An 18,969-nucleotide genomic window follows, 5' to 3' on the forward strand; every position below is an offset into this window, starting at 1 on the left:
TATAAAAAAAAAATCTAAAAATCTAACTTTCTTCTTTAGATATTAATAATTCAATTATCATTCATCTTATTGTTCTTCTTATTATTCTTGTTAAAGAATATTATAATCTTGAAATCATCTTTCTTTATCTTCTCTGAAACAGATGAACTGTTATTATCTTTAATTAAGTTCTGTAATTAGCTCAGAAATTCTCTTATTTTCTTCTCAATTCTCTCTTTTAATACACTAACTGCAGCAAGATAATCATAATTATAGATTATAATCTTGATCTCAAGCTTGGTTATTATTTAATAAAACTGGGTCTCTCTATATACAGTAATAGAATGCTGTATCTGGCTTGTTTTAATTTAAATATATCAGAATTATTACCAAATTTTATTACTTTTAAATTTTATTTTCTTTTTCTGCTAAGCTTTATTCTTGATCTCTGTAATCTCTTCTTGATAATACTTCTTCTTCTTCTCTCTCTTCTTTTGCTAAGAGATTATAAGCTAGTGCTTATGATAATTTTTTGACTTACTCTTAATAAATTACTTGACTATTAACTCTTCAATAGCTTTATCTTTAATTATCTTGTGATTCTTCTTGCTGCTATTCTGTCTGCAATAAATGTTAATATAATTCAATACAAATTACTGAAAGTACATACCACTTATATTTAACTTAAATTCTCTTTAGTATATTATAGTGTATCTTGTAATCTGTCTCTTCTGTCTTAAATATATCTTTTTAATAATCTTTTAAAACCTGGTGATGCTTCTGTACCATATAAGCCTTCTCTCTTATTGAATATTGCTTTGGCTTTATTTTTATAATTGTATAATTATAGAGTGTATTGATCAAGTACTTGTATAGCATGATTACTATATATATTATTTACATTCTATAGACATGTTGCTATAAACAAGCTCAATATATTGTTGCTATACTGGCTACAAAATAATAAGATTATAGAGTATATTGATCAAGTACTATAGAATAGTTACTATACACATTGTTTATATTCTATAGACATGTTACTATAGACAAGCTTAATGTGTTGTTGCTATACTAGCTACAGAATAATAATATCAGATTAGTTTCTCTTCTATTCTCTTTTTTTTTCTCTTCTTCTTCTTTCTTTTCAGAGCTAATATTAATAATTTTCCCCTTTTTTTCTTTTTATTTACTGCTTTTTGATGTCTCTCTGTATGATAAACTGTGCTGCTATAATAGATTGTGTTAAGAAATGAGTGCTTGCAGAATACTACTCTGATGTATATTATTTACTGACAAGATGTTAGTTTTCTCTGTATATATTTATTTTATATAGCTGGAGAGAAGTGATATAAGACTGTATTAAAAGAATAGACTTTGAAGAAGAGTAATTAATATAAAGTTAATAAAGATGTTGGTCTGACTAACTTTAATCAGAAGAATCTCTGCTTCTGTTTCTCTGTTTAAAATTAAAAGACTGGCACTTGTATGTCAAAAAGTAATAATTTTTGATAATAATCTTGATACTAATTGATGAAAATAAATATTATTAAGAAAATCTGCTACTTTCAGAGCTCTACTGAGCTAATTTTTCTGATAATTCTGTTTTAGTAATTGATTTGAGAAATTACTTTATTCTGTTATCAAGAATATAAATATTACTGGTAATATACTACTATTAAGTTACTTTAGAACACAGCTGAATCAATTTTATATACTCTATTTAAGTATAAGTTATTATTAATAATAGTATTAATAATTGTACTGAGTAATATAGACTTTGTTATAATAATAGTATACTGTAAGTATATTATAATTAATACTGATAGTATAAAACTTGTGCTTGACATTAGTATTAAGATTGAGTTAAAGTATTTTAATCTAATTAATATATCTGATTACTTTATCTCTGCTGCTATTATCTGCTGTCTGTATACTGTTTTTATCTTACTAACTATTGCTGCTGCTGCTTTATTACTACTGTTACTGCCCACTGCTATCTTTTTCTCTCTCTCTGGTACTGTTAGAATCTCTATCTATCAAATAGTGGGTATTAGAGCTCCTGTCTGGTTCATAAAGCTGATTCTAAAGAAGCAGAAGAAGAAGAAGAAGAAGAATAAGAAGAAATAGAAAAAAAAGAAGAAAAGAGAAAAGAAGAAAGAGAATAATAATAATAATAATGATAATAATAATAATAATAAACTTATTATTTAAACAGTTTTTGTTTGTTTGCTGACTTTAGTTATTATTTAGTTTTAAGACTTTGTTTCTTTTGATAATTAAATTGATTTTTTTTAAGAATTCTGTCTTTATCAAAAAAGTAATAAAATTTGGTAATAGTTCACACAAAATGTGATCAGTTTAGCTCTTCTCTATAAATTTGACACAATAGAACTGGGAATTCTGATTCTATTCTGGTCTTACTATAGATCTGGCTAGAATGAGAAATAAGACTTTATATTCTCTGCTAGAATAAAATATAAGATATAATTTTCTATTTAAGAATGGGACCAGGAAATAATTTATAAGACAGAGATAGAAATAGAATCTCAAGCTCTTGAATAAGATGGGATATGAGATTGAGATTTCATATTTGAGATCCTGGCTGTTTCTAAATTTGGAACTAGGACCAGCTTCAATGGGAAATAGAATTCTATTCTGATTTCAAATACTAGCCTAAATCTACTTAGCTCTTTTATACCTCATATTCTGGGAAAATCTATGTGACCTACAGCTAGTTTTCTTAACAAAAAAATATGTAGCTTGTAGGCTTAAAAGTAGAAATAGACTTAATGATATTAATATTCTGCTTTTAAAAGAATCTTTATAGAATTTCTGTCCCTTTTTATATGCTATTTTCTACTATAGACTGGACAGATATTTCATGCACCAGCTGTCTGATGTTATAAAATATTTCTTCTGTGTTTAAAAAGATTTAATTATTGTGATATATTTGAGAATTGAACTTAAAAACTTTTTATAGCTGTAGAGAGAAGAAGAAGAAGAGTTTATAAAATTATTGTTACTTGTGTTTTTAATAATCTGCTAAACAGCAGCAACCATGATATTCAAGAAATAATAGTGAAGGTTCAATATGATCTTGATATTATAAAATCTAGAAATTAAAGCTTCTGCTTTGCTCTTTTATAAAATGTCTCTTTAAGCAACTATATTGAAAACTCAATGAAATTATCTTTAACTACTTGTTAATGTATTTCAGATAGCCAGTTATTAGCTTGAATATACTGTCAATTGGGTCTTTTGAATCTGAAGACAATATTGTAGCTAGAGAAACAGATCTTTTTTAAAGAAATCTAAAAATTCAACAACTTGTTTGATCAGGTCTCTTTGCTTTTCTTAATAATTAGAAAGAGAGAAGAAGAGAGAAAGGGAAACTGAATTTATACTTAGCTTTTTAAGTAAAAAAAATAGAGATTATATTAGTTAGACTTATAAATAACTTGTTCAAGTGAATTAATTACCAGAAAAGATAAAATTGAATTTTCCTTCACTTTACAATTACTTTACTGCCCAATTTAAAAGGTAAGAAGAATAATTGTGTGGTGAAGAAGCTCATAATCTATTGAAGCATGGAAATCTTGGTTCAGTTCTGCTCTACAAAAGAGGCTAGCAAGATCTCATCTCTTACTGTGAGATGGAGCTTGGCAGTGGAAAAGAGCCAGACCAAGAGTGATCACATGAGGTCACGTGCGCGCTAAGCCCAAAAGGGGTTAGGGTGCGCGAACATCAATCAATCAGCTGGAACACATCATATGAAGTCTACGGGGTACTCGGGAGTGTTTTCATAAATACATTGATGCTGGAGCTGATACTTTGTACCCTCATCACCTGTTCCAATTGCTGGGTGTGATGGCACCATGAACAACCACCTTGTTTGTCGACCAAGTTAAGCAACCCATACTAATCAAAAATAATGGAACATCTAACTGGTGCGCAACTAATTGCTCGCTCCCTCCATGACATTGGGGTGACTGTCATCTTTGGGATTGTTGGTATCCCTGTCGTTGAGATTGCAGAGGAAGCCATCAACCTTGGCATACGTTTTATTGCATTTCGAAATGAGCAGGCATGTAGCTATGCCGCCAGTGCGTATGGTTATATAACCGGCCGCCCAGGCATTTGTCTTGTTGTGGGTGGGCCTGGGGTGTTGCATGCAATGGCTGGGGTAGGCAGATCGCCAAACGGACATTCTTTCCGATCGTATTGCTGATACAGCTGGACGAATTTAGATCGGAAATGCATCCGCAAATGCCTTCCCCCTAGTTGTCCTTGCAGGTTCTGCAGAAACCACCAGTGTTACGAAGGGAGGATTTCAAGAAATGGATGCAATCTCTCTTCTCACTCCGCACACAAAGTTCGCAGTCCGACCACCTTCGCTTGGTGCCGTCGGCGGCGCGGTTCGAGACGCGTATCGGATGTGTTGGTACGGACGTCCGGGCCCGGCCTTCGTTGACCTTCCTGCAGATCTAATCCAGGCGAAATCGACTCGACCCCCTTTTTCTGTGTCTACAGTTCAAAGATTACCACCTCCGCCTAAATCAAGCGCTAATCCTGAGATGGTTCTTAAAGTGGCAGAAATTCTCAAACTGGCACGGGCGCCATTGGTGGTAATTGGGAAAGGTTCTGCGTATGCTCGTGCAGAGGTGTCCATCTGCAAGTTCATTGAACAGACCCAAATACCTTTCTTACCCACCCCAATGGGCAAGGGGGTGGTGCCCGATACCCACCGTTTAAATACGTCTAGTGCAAGAAGTACAGCATTAAAGCACGCAGATGTTGTCCTCCTCCTCGGAGCTCGTTTGAACTGGATCCTCCACTTTGGAGAGGAGCCTCGCTGGTCGTCATCAGCGAGAATTATCCAAGTGGATATCCACGCCGAAGAGGTTGGTCGCAATGCCGGGGATGCAGAATTAGGGCTAGTGGGTGATGTCGACCTTGTTGTCGAACAACTTTTGGCAGCTCTCGCGAATTGGCAGTATCGGTCGCCATCCGCTAGCCCCTCCCAATCATACAAGTCGCTTCTTAAAGTTTCTTCTATAAAAAACGAAAATAATTCCCGAAGGCAAGCACTCCAACGAACGCCTGCAAATGGGTTTTTGACGTTTCAGCGTGCGTTCCATATCATTAGAACAGTATTCAATTCGCTATCCTCAGCTGAGGAAGGAGATATTGTATACGTTTCCGAAGGCGCAAACACTATGGATATTTCTCGCTCTCTCTTTCAACTGGAGCATCCACGACAGAGACTTGATGCAGGAACATATGCAACCATGGGGGTTGGCCTAGGGTACATTGTCGCAGCTCACGCTGCGTATAACCTATCTTCGACTGGTGAAAATCTCCAAAAGCAGAAAAAAATTGTAGCATTTGAAGGCGACAGTGCCTTTGGGTTTAGCGCCATGGAAATTGAAACACTTGCTCGGCAACAGATTCCTGCATTGATCTTTGTTATGAACAATTCAGGCATATATCATGGGGATACCAAGACAGAAGAAGAATGGCGGAAGTTGCAAAAGGAGACTTTCACGAACCAAATAAGATGCAGCGGCATAAGCAATGGACCTTCCTTTCAAACCAAGAAGGGACTTCGATCTACAAGCCTCCTTTACAATACCCGCTATGAATACTTAGCTGCTATGTGTGGGGGGAAGGGATTTTTTGCCAGGACTGAGGAAGAATTGGAAAAGGCCACACGGGAAGGTTTCTTGGAGAATGAGAAAGTTGTCATTGTAAATGTTATTGTGGATCCTGGAATTGGCCAGTCCATTCAATTTGGTTGGCAGACATCAAATGATAAAGGTAGTCAAGGGATGAAGTTGTAACAAATAGTGGACAAGAGTATAATTGGATACCTAAATGTGAGATTCAGTAAGCTACAAGGAGCATGTTTTGCACAGTGGATAAAATTTCTAACAATGTAGATTGACCATATCTTTGCAAAGGACTTATCCTGTACTCTCAGGCTGAGTTGGGATGGTAATGGGAAGCAGACTTAACTACAGAGCATCAGTGACTGTTATTATGGGTTCCAAACTTTGCAAGACCATTTTTTGGTTGGGGTGTACGGAGTACGGTATGGAGTAGTTAGTTACAGAGTAAACTTTGACATGATGTAAAAGGGAAGGTTAGAACTTTTTTGGATGTCACATGACAAGCTGTGGGCATTCCAAGAAACCGAAGATTTTTCATCATATCAATTATTTCATTTCTGGCTTGAGGTTGTCAATTTTCCTCCTAAATTGATTGGGTTGCTAGCAAATACTTGTTCTCCAACAAATATCAAAATGTTTGAAAGTCCTTCCCCCCTTTTGTTTTGTACTCGATCTACTGACGAGATTATCTCTAGGTTTTCTCTCAGACATGCTCTTTGTCGGGCTGTCTGTGCTCCTTACTCACAGCTTGCTAAATCTCGAACTATTACCACAATTCCTCACCGTTCAACAAAATTGGATCGGATAATTACTGCAGCCACTTTCCAGCAGAGATGGCTTAGTGGCAAAGTTCAATCCGAGCAGCTTAACACTCCCCTTCCCTACACACAAGAGCAGCAAAAAAAGGAGAATGGAACACCTTCCGAAGAATCTAGTATTGCCATTTCTAGTGGGTCCCTTTCTGGTGACTCGAGCCGCGTGAATGCTACTCAGACAACTTCCGATGAACTTGACTCCGCGAAGGCTACTGAAACACCTGTTGACTCTCGTTCTGTGGGCCATCCACGCTTCTCAATAAGGCGACCGAAACCCGACGGATATATCGCGCCGAAATCTACAATTTACGTTGGCAACCTGTTCTTCGATGTAACCGCTGGAGACTTAAAAAATGAATTTTCCAAATGTGGCCCAGTTGAAGGAGTACGGTTGCTATACGATTATCGTGGGGTCAGCAAAGGGTAAGATTCCTCGCGGTCTAGTTATATTGTTTCAAGTCCATCTCCGTTCTATAATCTCTATTACCCTTGAAAGGACTGGGGCTAACGAGATAATTTAACTATAGATTCGGCTACGTGAAGTTTCACGATGTGGAAACTGCTGAAAAGGCAGTCGCTCTTATGCATGGCCAGCTTTTTGAGGGCCGCCACCTCGCGGTCAATTTCGCCAGGGTGGAGCTTGACAAACCTATGAACCATGACCCCACAAAGCCTCCTACGAGAACGTTATACATTGGAAATATACCATTCGAGATGACTGATCGCGATCTTAATGAACTTTTCAAGGATGTTGATAATATCATCGACGTCCGCGTTGCTGTTGACCGCCGCACTGGTCGAGCAAGAGGTTTTGTTCATGCCGACTTTACTGATATTGAAAGTGCACGGAAAGCTTTCACCCTCCTCAGCACCAAAACCCCTTACGGCCGACCCCTTCGAATAGACTACAGTCATAGCAACATCAAGATACAGCCTGCCGGGCCTCCCAAACGGGATGATCCTGGAGCTACATTTGGCAGTGATTAGCCCATGCGCTCGAAGTGATAGCATCTAGACAAGTTTATCAATGTCAGGTGTAAGTTCGGAACATGAACCTCTTGTATGGCTGCAGCAGCATTTTCTCCCCTTTCAATGGAGATATGAGCATTTGCAACGTGGCACAGATCAATGAACTTACACTATGGCGCATGTTCTATATGTTCTACACCTGATGACTTCCTTGCTTCGTTGTAACATTTATATATGGCGCAGCTTCCTCTGATATTTTGGCATCTCCCTTTCATTAGTGTTGAGTAATTGACATATATATGTATAATAAAATGGTTCTCGCTTGAAATAACTATACGCCTACAGCGTAGGTATGTTTAGCCATCCTCCAAAAGAGTTTTACAGTGAAAGAGCCACTAGTAGACTAACTGTTGAGACTGGGACAGGTCAGGATTTCCCAACTGCCCTGAACTCAAGGTTAGGGTAGTGTCCGTTTCCAGGATTTCCCAACCTGGCCCCAGATTCCTGTCCCAATTCCTGTTTCATGGACAGGATCAGATTGAAGTCCAGCCAACAGAATAGAATCAGATTGTTTAACAACATATTAAAACAAATCTATAAGAACTAGAATTAGAATAAGATTAGAATCACAATCAAAATCTAAACTACGGAGTACATATTATTTTTTTGGATAATACCTGTGATACTTTTTCTCAAATATCTTGTACTATAATATTATAAAATATAATACTCTTCTCTGCATCTTGTCTTGCTTGTAACACTTTCTTATATTATATTATCTTTCTTTTAAGTTTCTCTAAAATGATTTATGACTCTATCTTGTTAGGCTTCAGGCTCAGTTATCCAATTGTTCTGGATCTTCTCTTGTTATGCTACAAGATCTATAATACTTTTCAAAATTTTCATCATAAACCTGAAGCAAAATTCTTAGATGTTGGCTTTTCTTGAATAGTTCGGCAAGAATTGCTTAATTATTCCAGAGCAGAAGAACCTCAAATATTGAAGGTATAAAGTAGATGTATATGTGAAGTAACTACTCCGTATACAGGGTACATTACCTTCCAGAATCAGTTACATGTTATCCCAGGGACTTGTTGTTTGATTTTTACAAAGTAGTTTCTTGTTTTTTTCTTGGTTCTAGGTCCTCCCTGTTGCTAGTAAATCTGTAATAGTGTTTGTTGTCTTTATGGATAAACAAACTCAAGGGTGCCATGATTCAGGCCTCGAACAACATCTCATACTAGTCTTTGTCAGGTATAATCCGGCCTTCCTTCCATAAGGCACTTTGCGTTTCAGCTCACAGATTGGATTGTTAATATGCTGTCGCCGAAGTTCCCCGGGATCTCCTATGATACCGAAATGGATTGGCAACGACCGTACGCGTGTTGTCGATGGGAGGAATACGGCCGGCTGACCCACGTTGTTAAACCTTTTTTTTGAACATTTACGATTTTGGTGATTTTCCCGAGCAGGATCCCTCAGAAAGACTACAAAGTTCTATCATGAGAATAGACGATCAGCAGAAGAACAAAGCATGCGAGGAAGTGGAGACGAACCCAAGATAATCCTCCTTGATGCTCCCAATCGCAAACATATTTCGGACGTCATTTCGAAGTCCGATTAATTTGATCCTCAAGTTAGTACCCTTCTCAATTACCTGGTCCGCATTATCTGTATACTGCGGGGGAGTAGCATCTGGATCCCACTTGATCTCCGGAGGGATTAACTTCGGCTTGTTAGTATATGATTAAGCGCGACTTCAGCAAGAAGCCTAGACATACATGCTTGGATACAAAGACAGTGAGAGGGCCAACTTCTGCAAAAATACCTTGATTCTTGACAGATGTGACAATAGCATCCACCTGGAGTGTGTCGAAGTCAGCAAATACAACAAAAGTGATGAACAGTAAAGAGTAGACATACTGTTTCTCCCTTAAAGGGTTTCCACACAATTGCTCGATACATAATAGTGTATTCTGCCATACCACTACCAGGGATGATCCGTCCCTCAGATATGTCGTATGTATCCATCACACAAACTATATAATAATCACCAGTGCAGATGCCTTCCACATCATCCAACAGCTTCTGAGTTAAATATTCTTTAACATGAGAGCCAAAGAATGATGGATGGAGGGTGAGAACATGCTCCAAAAAGTGGATGAAAAACATGATAAGCCAGGTTTAGGGGGGTGAAGCAGCACAGGTTTGTGGGTCACAATTTGGGAAATAGCTATTAATGTAATCAGCTTTGCCCCGAGACCTCTAAGAGAGGAATCTGATGGTTCCTATCAGCCTTACTTGCACTCTGCAGAGTGACTGTAGACTCCGAAGGCCGAAAGGGTGTTTGGCTTGTAAAGAGAGGGAAGAAATCATTCACAGCTTGTCAATCTGAGCAAGGATTGTGAAAAGACATTTGTACTGACAAGGGTACCAAAGCTGAAAATACTTTCAATGGGGGGTTTAACATATAGGTATAGTGTTATCATCACCATAAAGCGAGGAATAGAAGTAATAATTGTATCAATGAGGAAATTCCTGGTGGCTCTATCCCAGCAAGGATCACTCAAGATTCATATCACATGATCAGTTTCACATGACTAGCTAGTTAGGTGATTTGATCTTCCAGCACCTTGTTTGTTACTAATATAACTAGCGTTCCAGGCAGGTAATTGTCATGTTAGCGGGGTGGCAGGTTGCGGCGGGTTACTACCCAGGCGCCCCATGTAACCTGGTTAGACAGGGGGTTAGTCAGCAAGACCGCAAAAATAACCGGGTTTTCTGGGGGGTTGGCGTCGTACAGTTATCTTGGCAGTTGCATACTAGCTGGTACAGAGGGTGGTGCTGAGTCAGTCATTTGGACCAGTGAGAGTTCTTTATTACAGAGGTCTTTCAGACAGTGCTGTATGGCTGGAACAGCAGTATCAGGGTGCACCCACTGGACAACTGACTGACCATCTGTGATAGCTCAGGTCAGCAGCTGGGGATCTCAGAGAAGGTCTTGTAGAGCAGGCAAATATAGGTTCTGTAGATAGCTAGATGCCTATATAGTATGATTATACTATTCTCTATCCTGTACAGGACAGAGTGTGTGTGTAGTAATGCTGCTCAGCACCAGTGCCTGATGCAGCTGTAATGCTGCCCCAATGCTCTGTTTATTTATATACACCATACTGATACACTGTATGGCAGGTAGTATCAGAATCAGTAAACAGTAGATTAAGCATTATCTTAACAACAGATTTTCTTTTTCTTTCTTTCTTCTCTCCTCTCCTCTTCTCTCCTCTTCTCTCTTTCTTTTACTCTAAGTCTGTTCATCAGAGTCTTTATTGCTACTATTGCTTTGCTTCTCTTGTAAGTCTTTCTGTAGATTATGCATCAGCCATCATCCATCAATTGTATGATAGCAAGCTGACTGACTCACAGAATAATTTCACAATTTTGTGTTGCTACAATGTTCTCTGCTGCTAAGACCTCTGCTTGCCTCTCCCCCCTCTCCCCCCCACAAATCTGAGAAAGAAAATGTCTGTACAGCCCTGTGTGTTGGTGGAATGTGAGAAGGAGATGCTGACTTGTTGATATAGAGTGCTTGTTTGATGGACCCCCTCCCACCCTGACCAGATGAAGCAGGACCTTGCTGAAGCTGCTGCCCAGGCCCAAACTGATGGTCAACCACCCTGTCTCTTTGTTGGACAGAATCAGCTGGCCCTGTATGCCCACTCCCCTCAGTCATGGTGACTGCTTGCTCAACCAGGAAGGAATGTGGAGTTTGTTCTTGGATAAATCTTCTTCTACCAGATTAACATGCACCACCAGTTGTACATCAATGCAATTCTGATCCAGTCATGTGGGAGAACTTTGCACTGGAGCAGTATCTGCAACAGATGCACAGAGATGGAGCCCATGGCCCCATTCCCATTGTGCCACCGTGCGTACAGTCACTTTGGAGGCGCATGCAGGAACTGCAAATAGCCAGACTATACATCCTGCTGCTCTCTGCATGGCAGGCCAGAATCTGCAGTAAGGTATGATGACAGAGAACTGAGTTCATACAGAGCTGCTGGCCACCCACACACACCAGACAGCAGGGCCAGCCTGGGACTGTCTCCTGCCCGCCCAATTCTTCTCCTTGAGAGTGGGACAGCAAATGATCCCATCCATGTTGAAACCAATTCCCCCTCACCCTGCTCTGGAGATCTGCTGTCAGTCTTCCTGTATGAGATTGAGGAGCCTGAGGAGCCAGAGAATGGCTCTCAGAGTAATCCTATCACCTTAAACTAGATATGCATGGACTTTCTTTTCTGGCTTGTCTGCTTTCTTTCTTTTCTTTGTGATTTTTCTCAACTGCTCTTGCCTAGTTGTACAGGCCCTGTGTATGGCACCTGGACATAATTTGCACTTCTATACAGTGTTCAGGACCAGTAGCCCTAAGGGGTGAAGCCAAGCAAACCACCATCATGTATTCAGCATCTCTTCTTCTTTATCTTCCTATCATATGACAGGCTGTGCTGGGTATGATGGACAGGGTTTGCCATAATAAGAATCAGAGCAGTTTCTTTTTCACTCACAGCATTCTGGATAGTCTGTTCAAACTGAGCTTCTCATGCTGCCATACAAGCTCTAGTTCCTCTACAGCAGCACTGCCACTGGCACTCCCCTGTCTCTGTCTGTTAATATAATCAATGATCATCTTTCTTCTGCTGTAGAACATTCTCTCTGTGCCACCTGGCCACCATTTTGCTCTGTACAAGGCATCTAGACTCTGTACTGAAGAGCCACCCCCCAGACCAACTGTCCATTCCTGCCACAGATCTGGGACTGTAGTGATTGTATGAGAAAGCTGGTATATGGCTGGAACAGAGGCACTAGCAGAGGCTGGAGCTATCTCTAATAAACAGGCTGGGGCTTGTGCTTCTCTGGATGCTGTAGAACCACTGTCTCTCTCTTCATCTTTATCTTCAAAGACAGCAGCTGCTGTCATCATTCTTTGACCAGCAGAAAATGCTCATACAAGAAAAGAAACCTGCCCACTGGTCAGTGCTTCTAACTGGTTGTTAATTTTTTGCAGTCCTGTTTCCAGAGCAGTATGTAAATAACCACAGGCCACACCCAGATTCTGCTGTACAATATGCAGCTGATCTGCCACCATGGGCACTGTCTGCTGCAGCTGCATTTTGTACAGCTTCTCTTTGTGAGTGTTGGCCATCTGGACTGCCTCTGCAAACTGACAATAGTCCTTCCTCATGAACACAGGGCTGATCCACAGGGGGTGGCCAGAGAAGAGAGGCTGAAGGATGACAGAGTTCTGCAGAAGAATCATACAGAGATGATGGAGCAGATGTAGAAACCCTTGAGCAGCCAGATCATCTCTATCCAGCTGCACAGCAGAAGGTCCCCTGGGCTGGTTCCAAGAACCACTCTGATCTGAAAATCTTCTCAGCTCTGACCCCTGGAGGCAGGAGTTGGGGTTCTGGGCATTGTATGACTCAAACCACCACATCCAGTCATCAACCCAGGGCCAGACAGCATGCTCCAGTGACTCAGGCACAGGCACTCTGGCCTGCAGCAAGTAGAAGTTCCCAGGTGTGTGGGAGTCAAAGCCAGCCATGGCCCATACAAACTTCCTGGAGATGTTAGTCAGATAGCACTGGCTGAGGGCATCACTGTTCCATCTTCCAGCACAGCAGATCTGGCCCTCACTGACCCCAATCTGCTCTGCATGCCTGGCTCCAGCAGCTTGCCCAGCATGGGTCTTCTTCAGGCCAGAAAGCCCTGTCCCACTGTAGATGTGTTGAATCCAGTCCAGCTGGGTCTTGTACAACAGGGGCTTCCTCACATCATCCCCCTTGATTAGGTGCAGCTGGTACCAGTTCTGGTGGTTGTGGAACTGGGGTGGTGGCTCTTGTACAATGTCCCATCAGTAGAAGAGGTAAAAGGCTGTCTGTGCCATGGTGCAGAGCAAGGGGTTGTGATGGCACATCACTGTGGCATACTCAATCCAGCCCATCTGGTTAGTCTTGCCATTTCCCATGATCAAAACCATGGGGAAGCAAGGGGTTGGGCCTTCATTTGTCAGCTCCAGGGTGAAGAGATCAGCCAGCTGTGCTGTATGGTGGGATTCACCGCGGAGAAGCATGCTGTGGCCCATTAGGAAGTCCACTGCAGTGCAGAGATGTGGCTCCACTGACTGGCCTTTTTTGGACTCTGACCAGCCCTGCCAGCAGTACTCAACCAGCCATACAATGTCCTTCTCATGATATCCATCCAGCAGGGTTCCTGCACCACAATCCACAAACTCTGCCTTCTTGCATTCATGCTCCTGTCTTGAATGAGTTTCAAGCAGGGCCTGGACAGCCTGGCCAACTGGATGGGGGTGAGGGTTTGTATGACAGCTTCATTAGTAGCTCCAGAGATTGACAATTGCAGCCTTGTAGGCCTTGATAGATGGTTGGCCCAGGGTTTGCACAACAGGCTCTCCATTCTCATTTGTACAGTCACAGGAATGGCAGGATCTTTTGGCTGGACAGCCAACCACACATTCAGACAGGAACCAGAGCAGCTTCTGCTCTGTCACCAGCTCTCCATCCTGAAAGCCCTTTGTCTGGCAGAAATGCTAGCAAGTAGAAGCCAGAGGATGTCAGCCAGGCCAATACAGATGCATTGTATGGCATGAGAACAGGACAGAAGAGAGCAAGAATTAACAAGAGAATGCATATAATACAAATACCTACTCTTCATTCCTTCTGGTGTAACTCATACTGCATCTGGGTCTTCTTTGGCCAGGCATCCAGGGCACTATCAAGTGCATGCCATATGTGTGCCTCCATCTCCATCATCAGGGCAGACTGGCTGTTCAGAGTTGGAGTGGCCATGCTGTCTAGTGTTGCAGAGAGTATGTCAATTAATGTAGATTCATCAGAAGCAGAAGCTCCTGTACAATACAGAATGGATTGAGATGGAGCTGAAAAGGTTGGTGATCTTGATCACTCTGTACTGATTATATAATCCACCTCCCACCCTCCCTGGTCCAAACAGGTTATTTGGTGGCTTGGCAGTAACCAGGCAGCAACCTGGGTGATCACCCACACTAAACCCCCCCCATCTATCCGCTAGTTAGTTTGGGTCTTTAGTTAGTTACCTCGGACGTTGCAGGGCTGCCATCGTCACCGGAAATACCTAGACCCGATTATCTGGTTTCGAGGGATTACCACAGGTATTGTTAGCATCTCAACAACATTGACACTCACCCATTTCCATCACCCTAGGCACAATCATCATATTTATACTCCATATTGTGAGAGAAAGCCCAAATCTCAGTCATAATGCTCTTGAACCTTGAAAAGCAATTCAGATTTGTAAGTATTTTTGAAATCTCAAATGTAAATTATGGCCAATTGACTAATAGAAACTCGAACAGTATGGTTCATATCACCATAACCCTGTAAGTGTAGGCCTTTTTTGCTTCCTTCTTTTTTTTTTTTTTTTTTTTTTTTTTTTTTTGGCAGAGGTATTCCTGTTAACTGAGTAATCAGGTCAATGTTGTAATTCACATTATTTGTGTTCCCGTCATAATGCTTTGTATGCTGCTCCTGGTAAGTCAATCTCTGGACATTCCTTCTAGATCACAGCTGACACATGGTATTTCAATCAGGGGACTCTTGCACAGCCTTTGTTCCCTGTCCCAGAAGCTGTCGCTATTGAGAGTTTCCCCCCAAACCTTGCCACTGTTGCCGGTGTTGTTTATACCATTTTATACATCCTGATGGAGCCGGTAGCCGGTGCTCTTCTTGCGCCGCTCCTCCTGGCAGGTACTGCATTCGTAAACCATCTCAGCAGCACCCACGGGAATACAGCGATTTATTGGTCTCTCGCCGTTCAGGCCGTAGCATGGATTGCCCAATTCGTAGGGCACGGAGTCTTTGAAAGGCGCGCCCCAGCTTTACTTGACAATCTCGTTCAAGCGTTCTTCCTTGCTCCATTCTTTGTCTGGCTTGAGGTCCTCTTTTCTCTTGGGTATCGCCCGGCATTGAAAGCCCGTATTGATAAAGCAGTGGAAGTGGAAGTGGCTAGGTTTAACATATCGAAAAAAGGACTTTCTCCCAAGGCGCCGCAAAAATAACTATTTGTATCGGCAACTACTCACATTTGACACCTCCCAAGCGTTCGGGTTAGCATGCGACGTGGAACGCTTGCTGAGTATTATGTTCCGCATACTCCGTATTGAGTATTCAAATTAAACCATGCCGCCTTTGCGTCATTTTACATTCTTTGACAGCTATCGGTTCCATGACTCTGAATCCTAGCAAATGTTGTTTGGAGTTCCGGAGTTCTGACCAAAACATAGTGGTTACTGCTCTCCCTCAAAAAGGATTCTTCGCTCGATCATCACGCCATTACTTGGTTATAACGAAATGCACCCAAATCCTCTCGTAGTTTCTCCCCATCAAAGCCCTCTCAAATATGCGGCTCTAACCAAGTTCCTTGCATAGCCGAGGAAAGATGCAGATCCAACCCAAAGGGTTGGTGGTTACTTCAAGGTAACATGGCGGGTTCACTTATGTATTAATTACCAACTGCTACTATAATTTCCATTGTAAAATTTACCTTCACAACCAAAATAAACTCGCTAGGTTGATCAAGCCATCCTCCAGACACATCAAAAATTCCAACCTCTCCCGTCATATTTATCAAGCAGAGCTAATGTTAAATGCAAAACAGTTTCTGCTTTAATCACAAACGGTCATATGTTCTGTCAGGAGGATAAACTTGACTCCTGATGACTACTCTGTACTGTAAACCTGTCTGTATGGAGTATAATGTATATATATGTCTGGTACGGAGTACATACATACACAGGTGAACGATAATTATTGGTGGACTCTGTAATATTGTTACCCGGAATGAAAAATACGCTGTAGAGGTGAAGGCGCCTCGTCTCGGCAACGACAATTTTCCACTAGCTTATTTTCAGTTACTCCCAGACGACACACCTTAATGTCTTCGAACATCCACAATCCTTTCTCTTCAGCCATTCTGGCCCCAGTCACCTTCTCCCTACTCAACACCTCATCTCTACTCCTATCTGATACTCGTCACAATGTTTAGAAACGCCTTACGGCAGTCCAGCCGCACAGTTACGGCAGTTTCTGTCACAGGAAGGATCGCAACGGTAAGAAATTCTCATCACAAAGTTCCACACCTTCATCAGCACATCTCCAATTGCTTCAAATTGTATCAAAAGTGGCATTTATGGAGGTCAATTGAAGCATTGTGGAGTCATTGAACGTGTTTTCTTTTTCTTTTTCTAATATATGTGTACTTATCTTGATAAAGCTGACAATTCTTGATTTCGAATGCTACAGGTCCGAGCCGGTACCCCGAGCCCTTTGGCATCTGTGTCAAAGCAAGTTCGTTCATATGCTGCCGAGGCCAAGGCTGCGCCTACTGAGGTATCCTCTATCCTCGAACAAAGGATTCGTGGAGTCCAGGAGGAGGCCGGCCTTGCCGAGACTGGCAGAGTTCTATCCGTTGGGTATGAGACCATTTTGCCGCCCAATATCGGCCTTGATATCTCTTCCAGTTCATGTTCTAGACTGGACTCAGCTTAGGATTGGAAATGTACTAATTGTCTAAAACCAGTGACGGTATCGCTCGTGTTCATGGAATGACTAATGTTCAGGCTGAAGAACTTGTCGAGTAAGTTTAGCTATCATTCCTGAAAGCAAATTCCTCACCATATTTTCCTTTTCCCTCTTTTAGATTCGCATCCGGCGTGAAAGGAATGTGCATGAACTTGGAAGCTGGCCAAGTTGGTGTTGTTCTTTTCGGCTCCGATCGTCTTGTCAAAGAAGGCGAAACTGTCAAACGAACCGGCGAGATTGTAAGTGGAACTGGAGCCTTAAGATACGTTAAGTATCTAATAACTTGTTAGGTTGACGTCCCTGTTGGTCCTGAAATGCTGGGGCGTGTTGTTGATGCTCTTGGTAATCCAATTGATGGAAAAGGTCCCATCAAGACTACTGAAAAACGTCGGGCTCAGCTCAAAGCGCCTGGCATTTTGCCTCGCAAATCAGTTAACCAACCTGTTCAGACCGGCCTTAAGAGTGTGGACTCCATGGTTCCCATTGGCCGTGGTCAGCGTGAGTTGATCATCGGTGATCGTCAAACCGGAAAGACTGCTGTTGCCTTGGATGCTATGTTGAACCAGAAACGATGGAACAACAGTTCTGATGAAACCAAGAAGTTATACTGTGTCTATGTTGCTGTCGGTCAGAAACGCTCGACCGTTGCTCAGCTTGTTAAGACATTGGAAGAGAATGATGCCATGAAATACTGTATTGTTGTTGCTGCTACCGCTTCTGAGGCCGCTCCTCTTCAGTACATTGCGCCCTTCACTGGTTGTGCTATGGGTGAATGGTTCCGTGATAACGGAAGGCATGCTTTGATCATCTATGACGACTTGTCGAAACAAGCCGTTGCATACCGTCAAATGTCTCTCTTGCTCCGTCGACCCCCAGGTCGTGAAGCCTACCCTGGAGAGTAAGCAGTTCATTGATCCAGACTGCTGTGTGGCACTTCTGACATCCATTTAGTGTTTTCTATCTTCACTCTCGGCTATTGGAGCGCGCTGCCAAACTCAACGACAAACATGGCGGCGGATCCCTCACTGCGCTCCCTGTTATCGAGACCCAGGGTGGTGACGTCTCAGCGTACATCCCAACTAACGTCATTTCTATCACCGATGGCCAGATTTTCTTGGAGTCAGAATTGTTCTACAAGGGTATCCGACCTGCTATTAACGTTGGGTTGTCTGTTTCCCGTGTCGGCTCGTCCGCCCAACTTAAGGCTATGAAACAAGTCGCAGGCTCTCTGAAATTGTTCTTGGCCCAGTATCGTGAAGTCGCCGCTTTCGCTCAATTCGGTTCTGACTTAGATGCTTCAACTAAGCAGACTCTCAATCGTGGTGAGCGCTTGACAGAATTGCTTAAACAGAAACAATATTCTCCAATGGCGGTGAACGAGATGGTCCCCTTGATCTACGCTGGCGTCAATGGCCATCTTGATTCTATCCCTGTCAAGAAGATTTTGCAATGGGAGGCTGATTTCTTAGCCCACTTAAAGGCCAACGAGGCGGAGGTGCTGGAGAAGATCGACAAGGAAGGGCAGCTCAGCAAGGACTTGGAGGCCCAACTCAAGGATATCATCGTCGCATTCAACAAGAGCTTCTCGTAAAATGATGTCAACCCGTTTTTCTCGAGTGTATAGAAGGGTAGCTCATGTACAATCCTCAAACAAACTGTTTCTTTAGCTGACGCCTCGTACTTGACCAAATTTCTATCCTTGAATGGTTTTCTTTTTGTATTGTAGCAACCATAAACTAAATTCCAATGTCCACTTTCTGTTGATAATTTTATTTGGCTCAAAAGGAAACCATTGTGCGCCGAATGTGAGTATCCTTATTCTAAGGTAGTAAAATGAAATAAACTAAATTCCAATGTACTGCAACTTATCAGGCCCAATATTGGGGCCGCTGGCTT

General features: G+C 41.8%; 5 protein-coding genes across 5 annotated transcripts; 4 read left to right on the plus strand and 1 right to left on the minus strand.

Moving 5' to 3' along the window:
- Positions 1-3,684: 3,684 nt before the first annotated feature.
- D8B26_003681 (uncharacterized protein) lies at positions 3,685-5,881 on the plus strand. The gene is made up of 2 exons (XM_003071836.2): positions 3,685-4,162; positions 4,227-5,881. The coding sequence occupies exons 1-2, from the start codon at positions 3,911-3,913 to the stop codon at positions 5,817-5,819; spliced, it is 1,845 nt and encodes a 614-aa protein (XP_003071882.1). The 5' UTR covers positions 3,685-3,910; the 3' UTR covers positions 5,820-5,881.
- A 256-nt stretch (positions 5,882-6,137) lies between these two features.
- D8B26_003682 (uncharacterized protein) lies at positions 6,138-7,801 on the plus strand (the record flags this gene model as incomplete). The annotated part of the gene is made up of 3 exons (XM_003071835.2): positions 6,138-6,283; positions 6,344-6,886; positions 6,991-7,801. 3 exons carry the CDS (start codon positions 6,138-6,140, stop codon positions 7,448-7,450), a joined length of 1,149 nt encoding a protein of 382 aa, XP_003071881.2. The 3' UTR covers positions 7,451-7,801.
- A 765-nt stretch (positions 7,802-8,566) lies between these two features.
- Positions 8,567-9,929, minus strand: RPB7 (DNA-directed RNA polymerase II subunit). Its single transcript, XM_066124231.1, has 4 exons — positions 9,356-9,929; positions 9,214-9,294; positions 8,989-9,158; positions 8,567-8,929 (listed from the first exon to the last, which is right to left on the minus strand). The coding sequence occupies exons 1-4, from the start codon at positions 9,602-9,604 to the stop codon at positions 8,920-8,922; spliced, it is 510 nt and encodes a 169-aa protein (XP_065980310.1). The 5' UTR covers positions 9,605-9,929; the 3' UTR covers positions 8,567-8,919.
- A 4,747-nt stretch (positions 9,930-14,676) lies between these two features.
- On the plus strand, positions 14,677-15,680 carry D8B26_003684 (uncharacterized protein). Its single transcript, XM_066124232.1, has 3 exons — positions 14,677-14,787; positions 14,850-15,024; positions 15,084-15,680. The coding sequence occupies exons 2-3, from the start codon at positions 15,004-15,006 to the stop codon at positions 15,549-15,551; spliced, it is 489 nt and encodes a 162-aa protein (XP_065980311.1). The 5' UTR covers positions 14,677-14,787; positions 14,850-15,003; the 3' UTR covers positions 15,552-15,680.
- Positions 15,681-16,419: 739 nt separating this feature from the next.
- On the plus strand, positions 16,420-18,831 carry ATP1 (Alpha subunit of the F1 sector of mitochondrial F1F0 ATP synthase). Its single transcript, XM_003071832.2, has 6 exons — positions 16,420-16,601; positions 16,795-16,964; positions 17,072-17,128; positions 17,192-17,312; positions 17,364-17,971; positions 18,025-18,831. The coding sequence occupies exons 1-6, from the start codon at positions 16,530-16,532 to the stop codon at positions 18,662-18,664; spliced, it is 1,668 nt and encodes a 555-aa protein (XP_003071878.1). The 5' UTR covers positions 16,420-16,529; the 3' UTR covers positions 18,665-18,831.
- The last annotated feature ends 138 nt before the right edge of the window (positions 18,832-18,969 follow it).

Source organism: Coccidioides posadasii, chromosome 2 (genome assembly GCF_018416015.2).
Source record: "Coccidioides posadasii str. Silveira chromosome 2, complete sequence".
In the NCBI taxonomy this organism is placed as follows: domain Eukaryota; kingdom Fungi; phylum Ascomycota; class Eurotiomycetes; order Onygenales; family Onygenaceae; genus Coccidioides; species Coccidioides posadasii.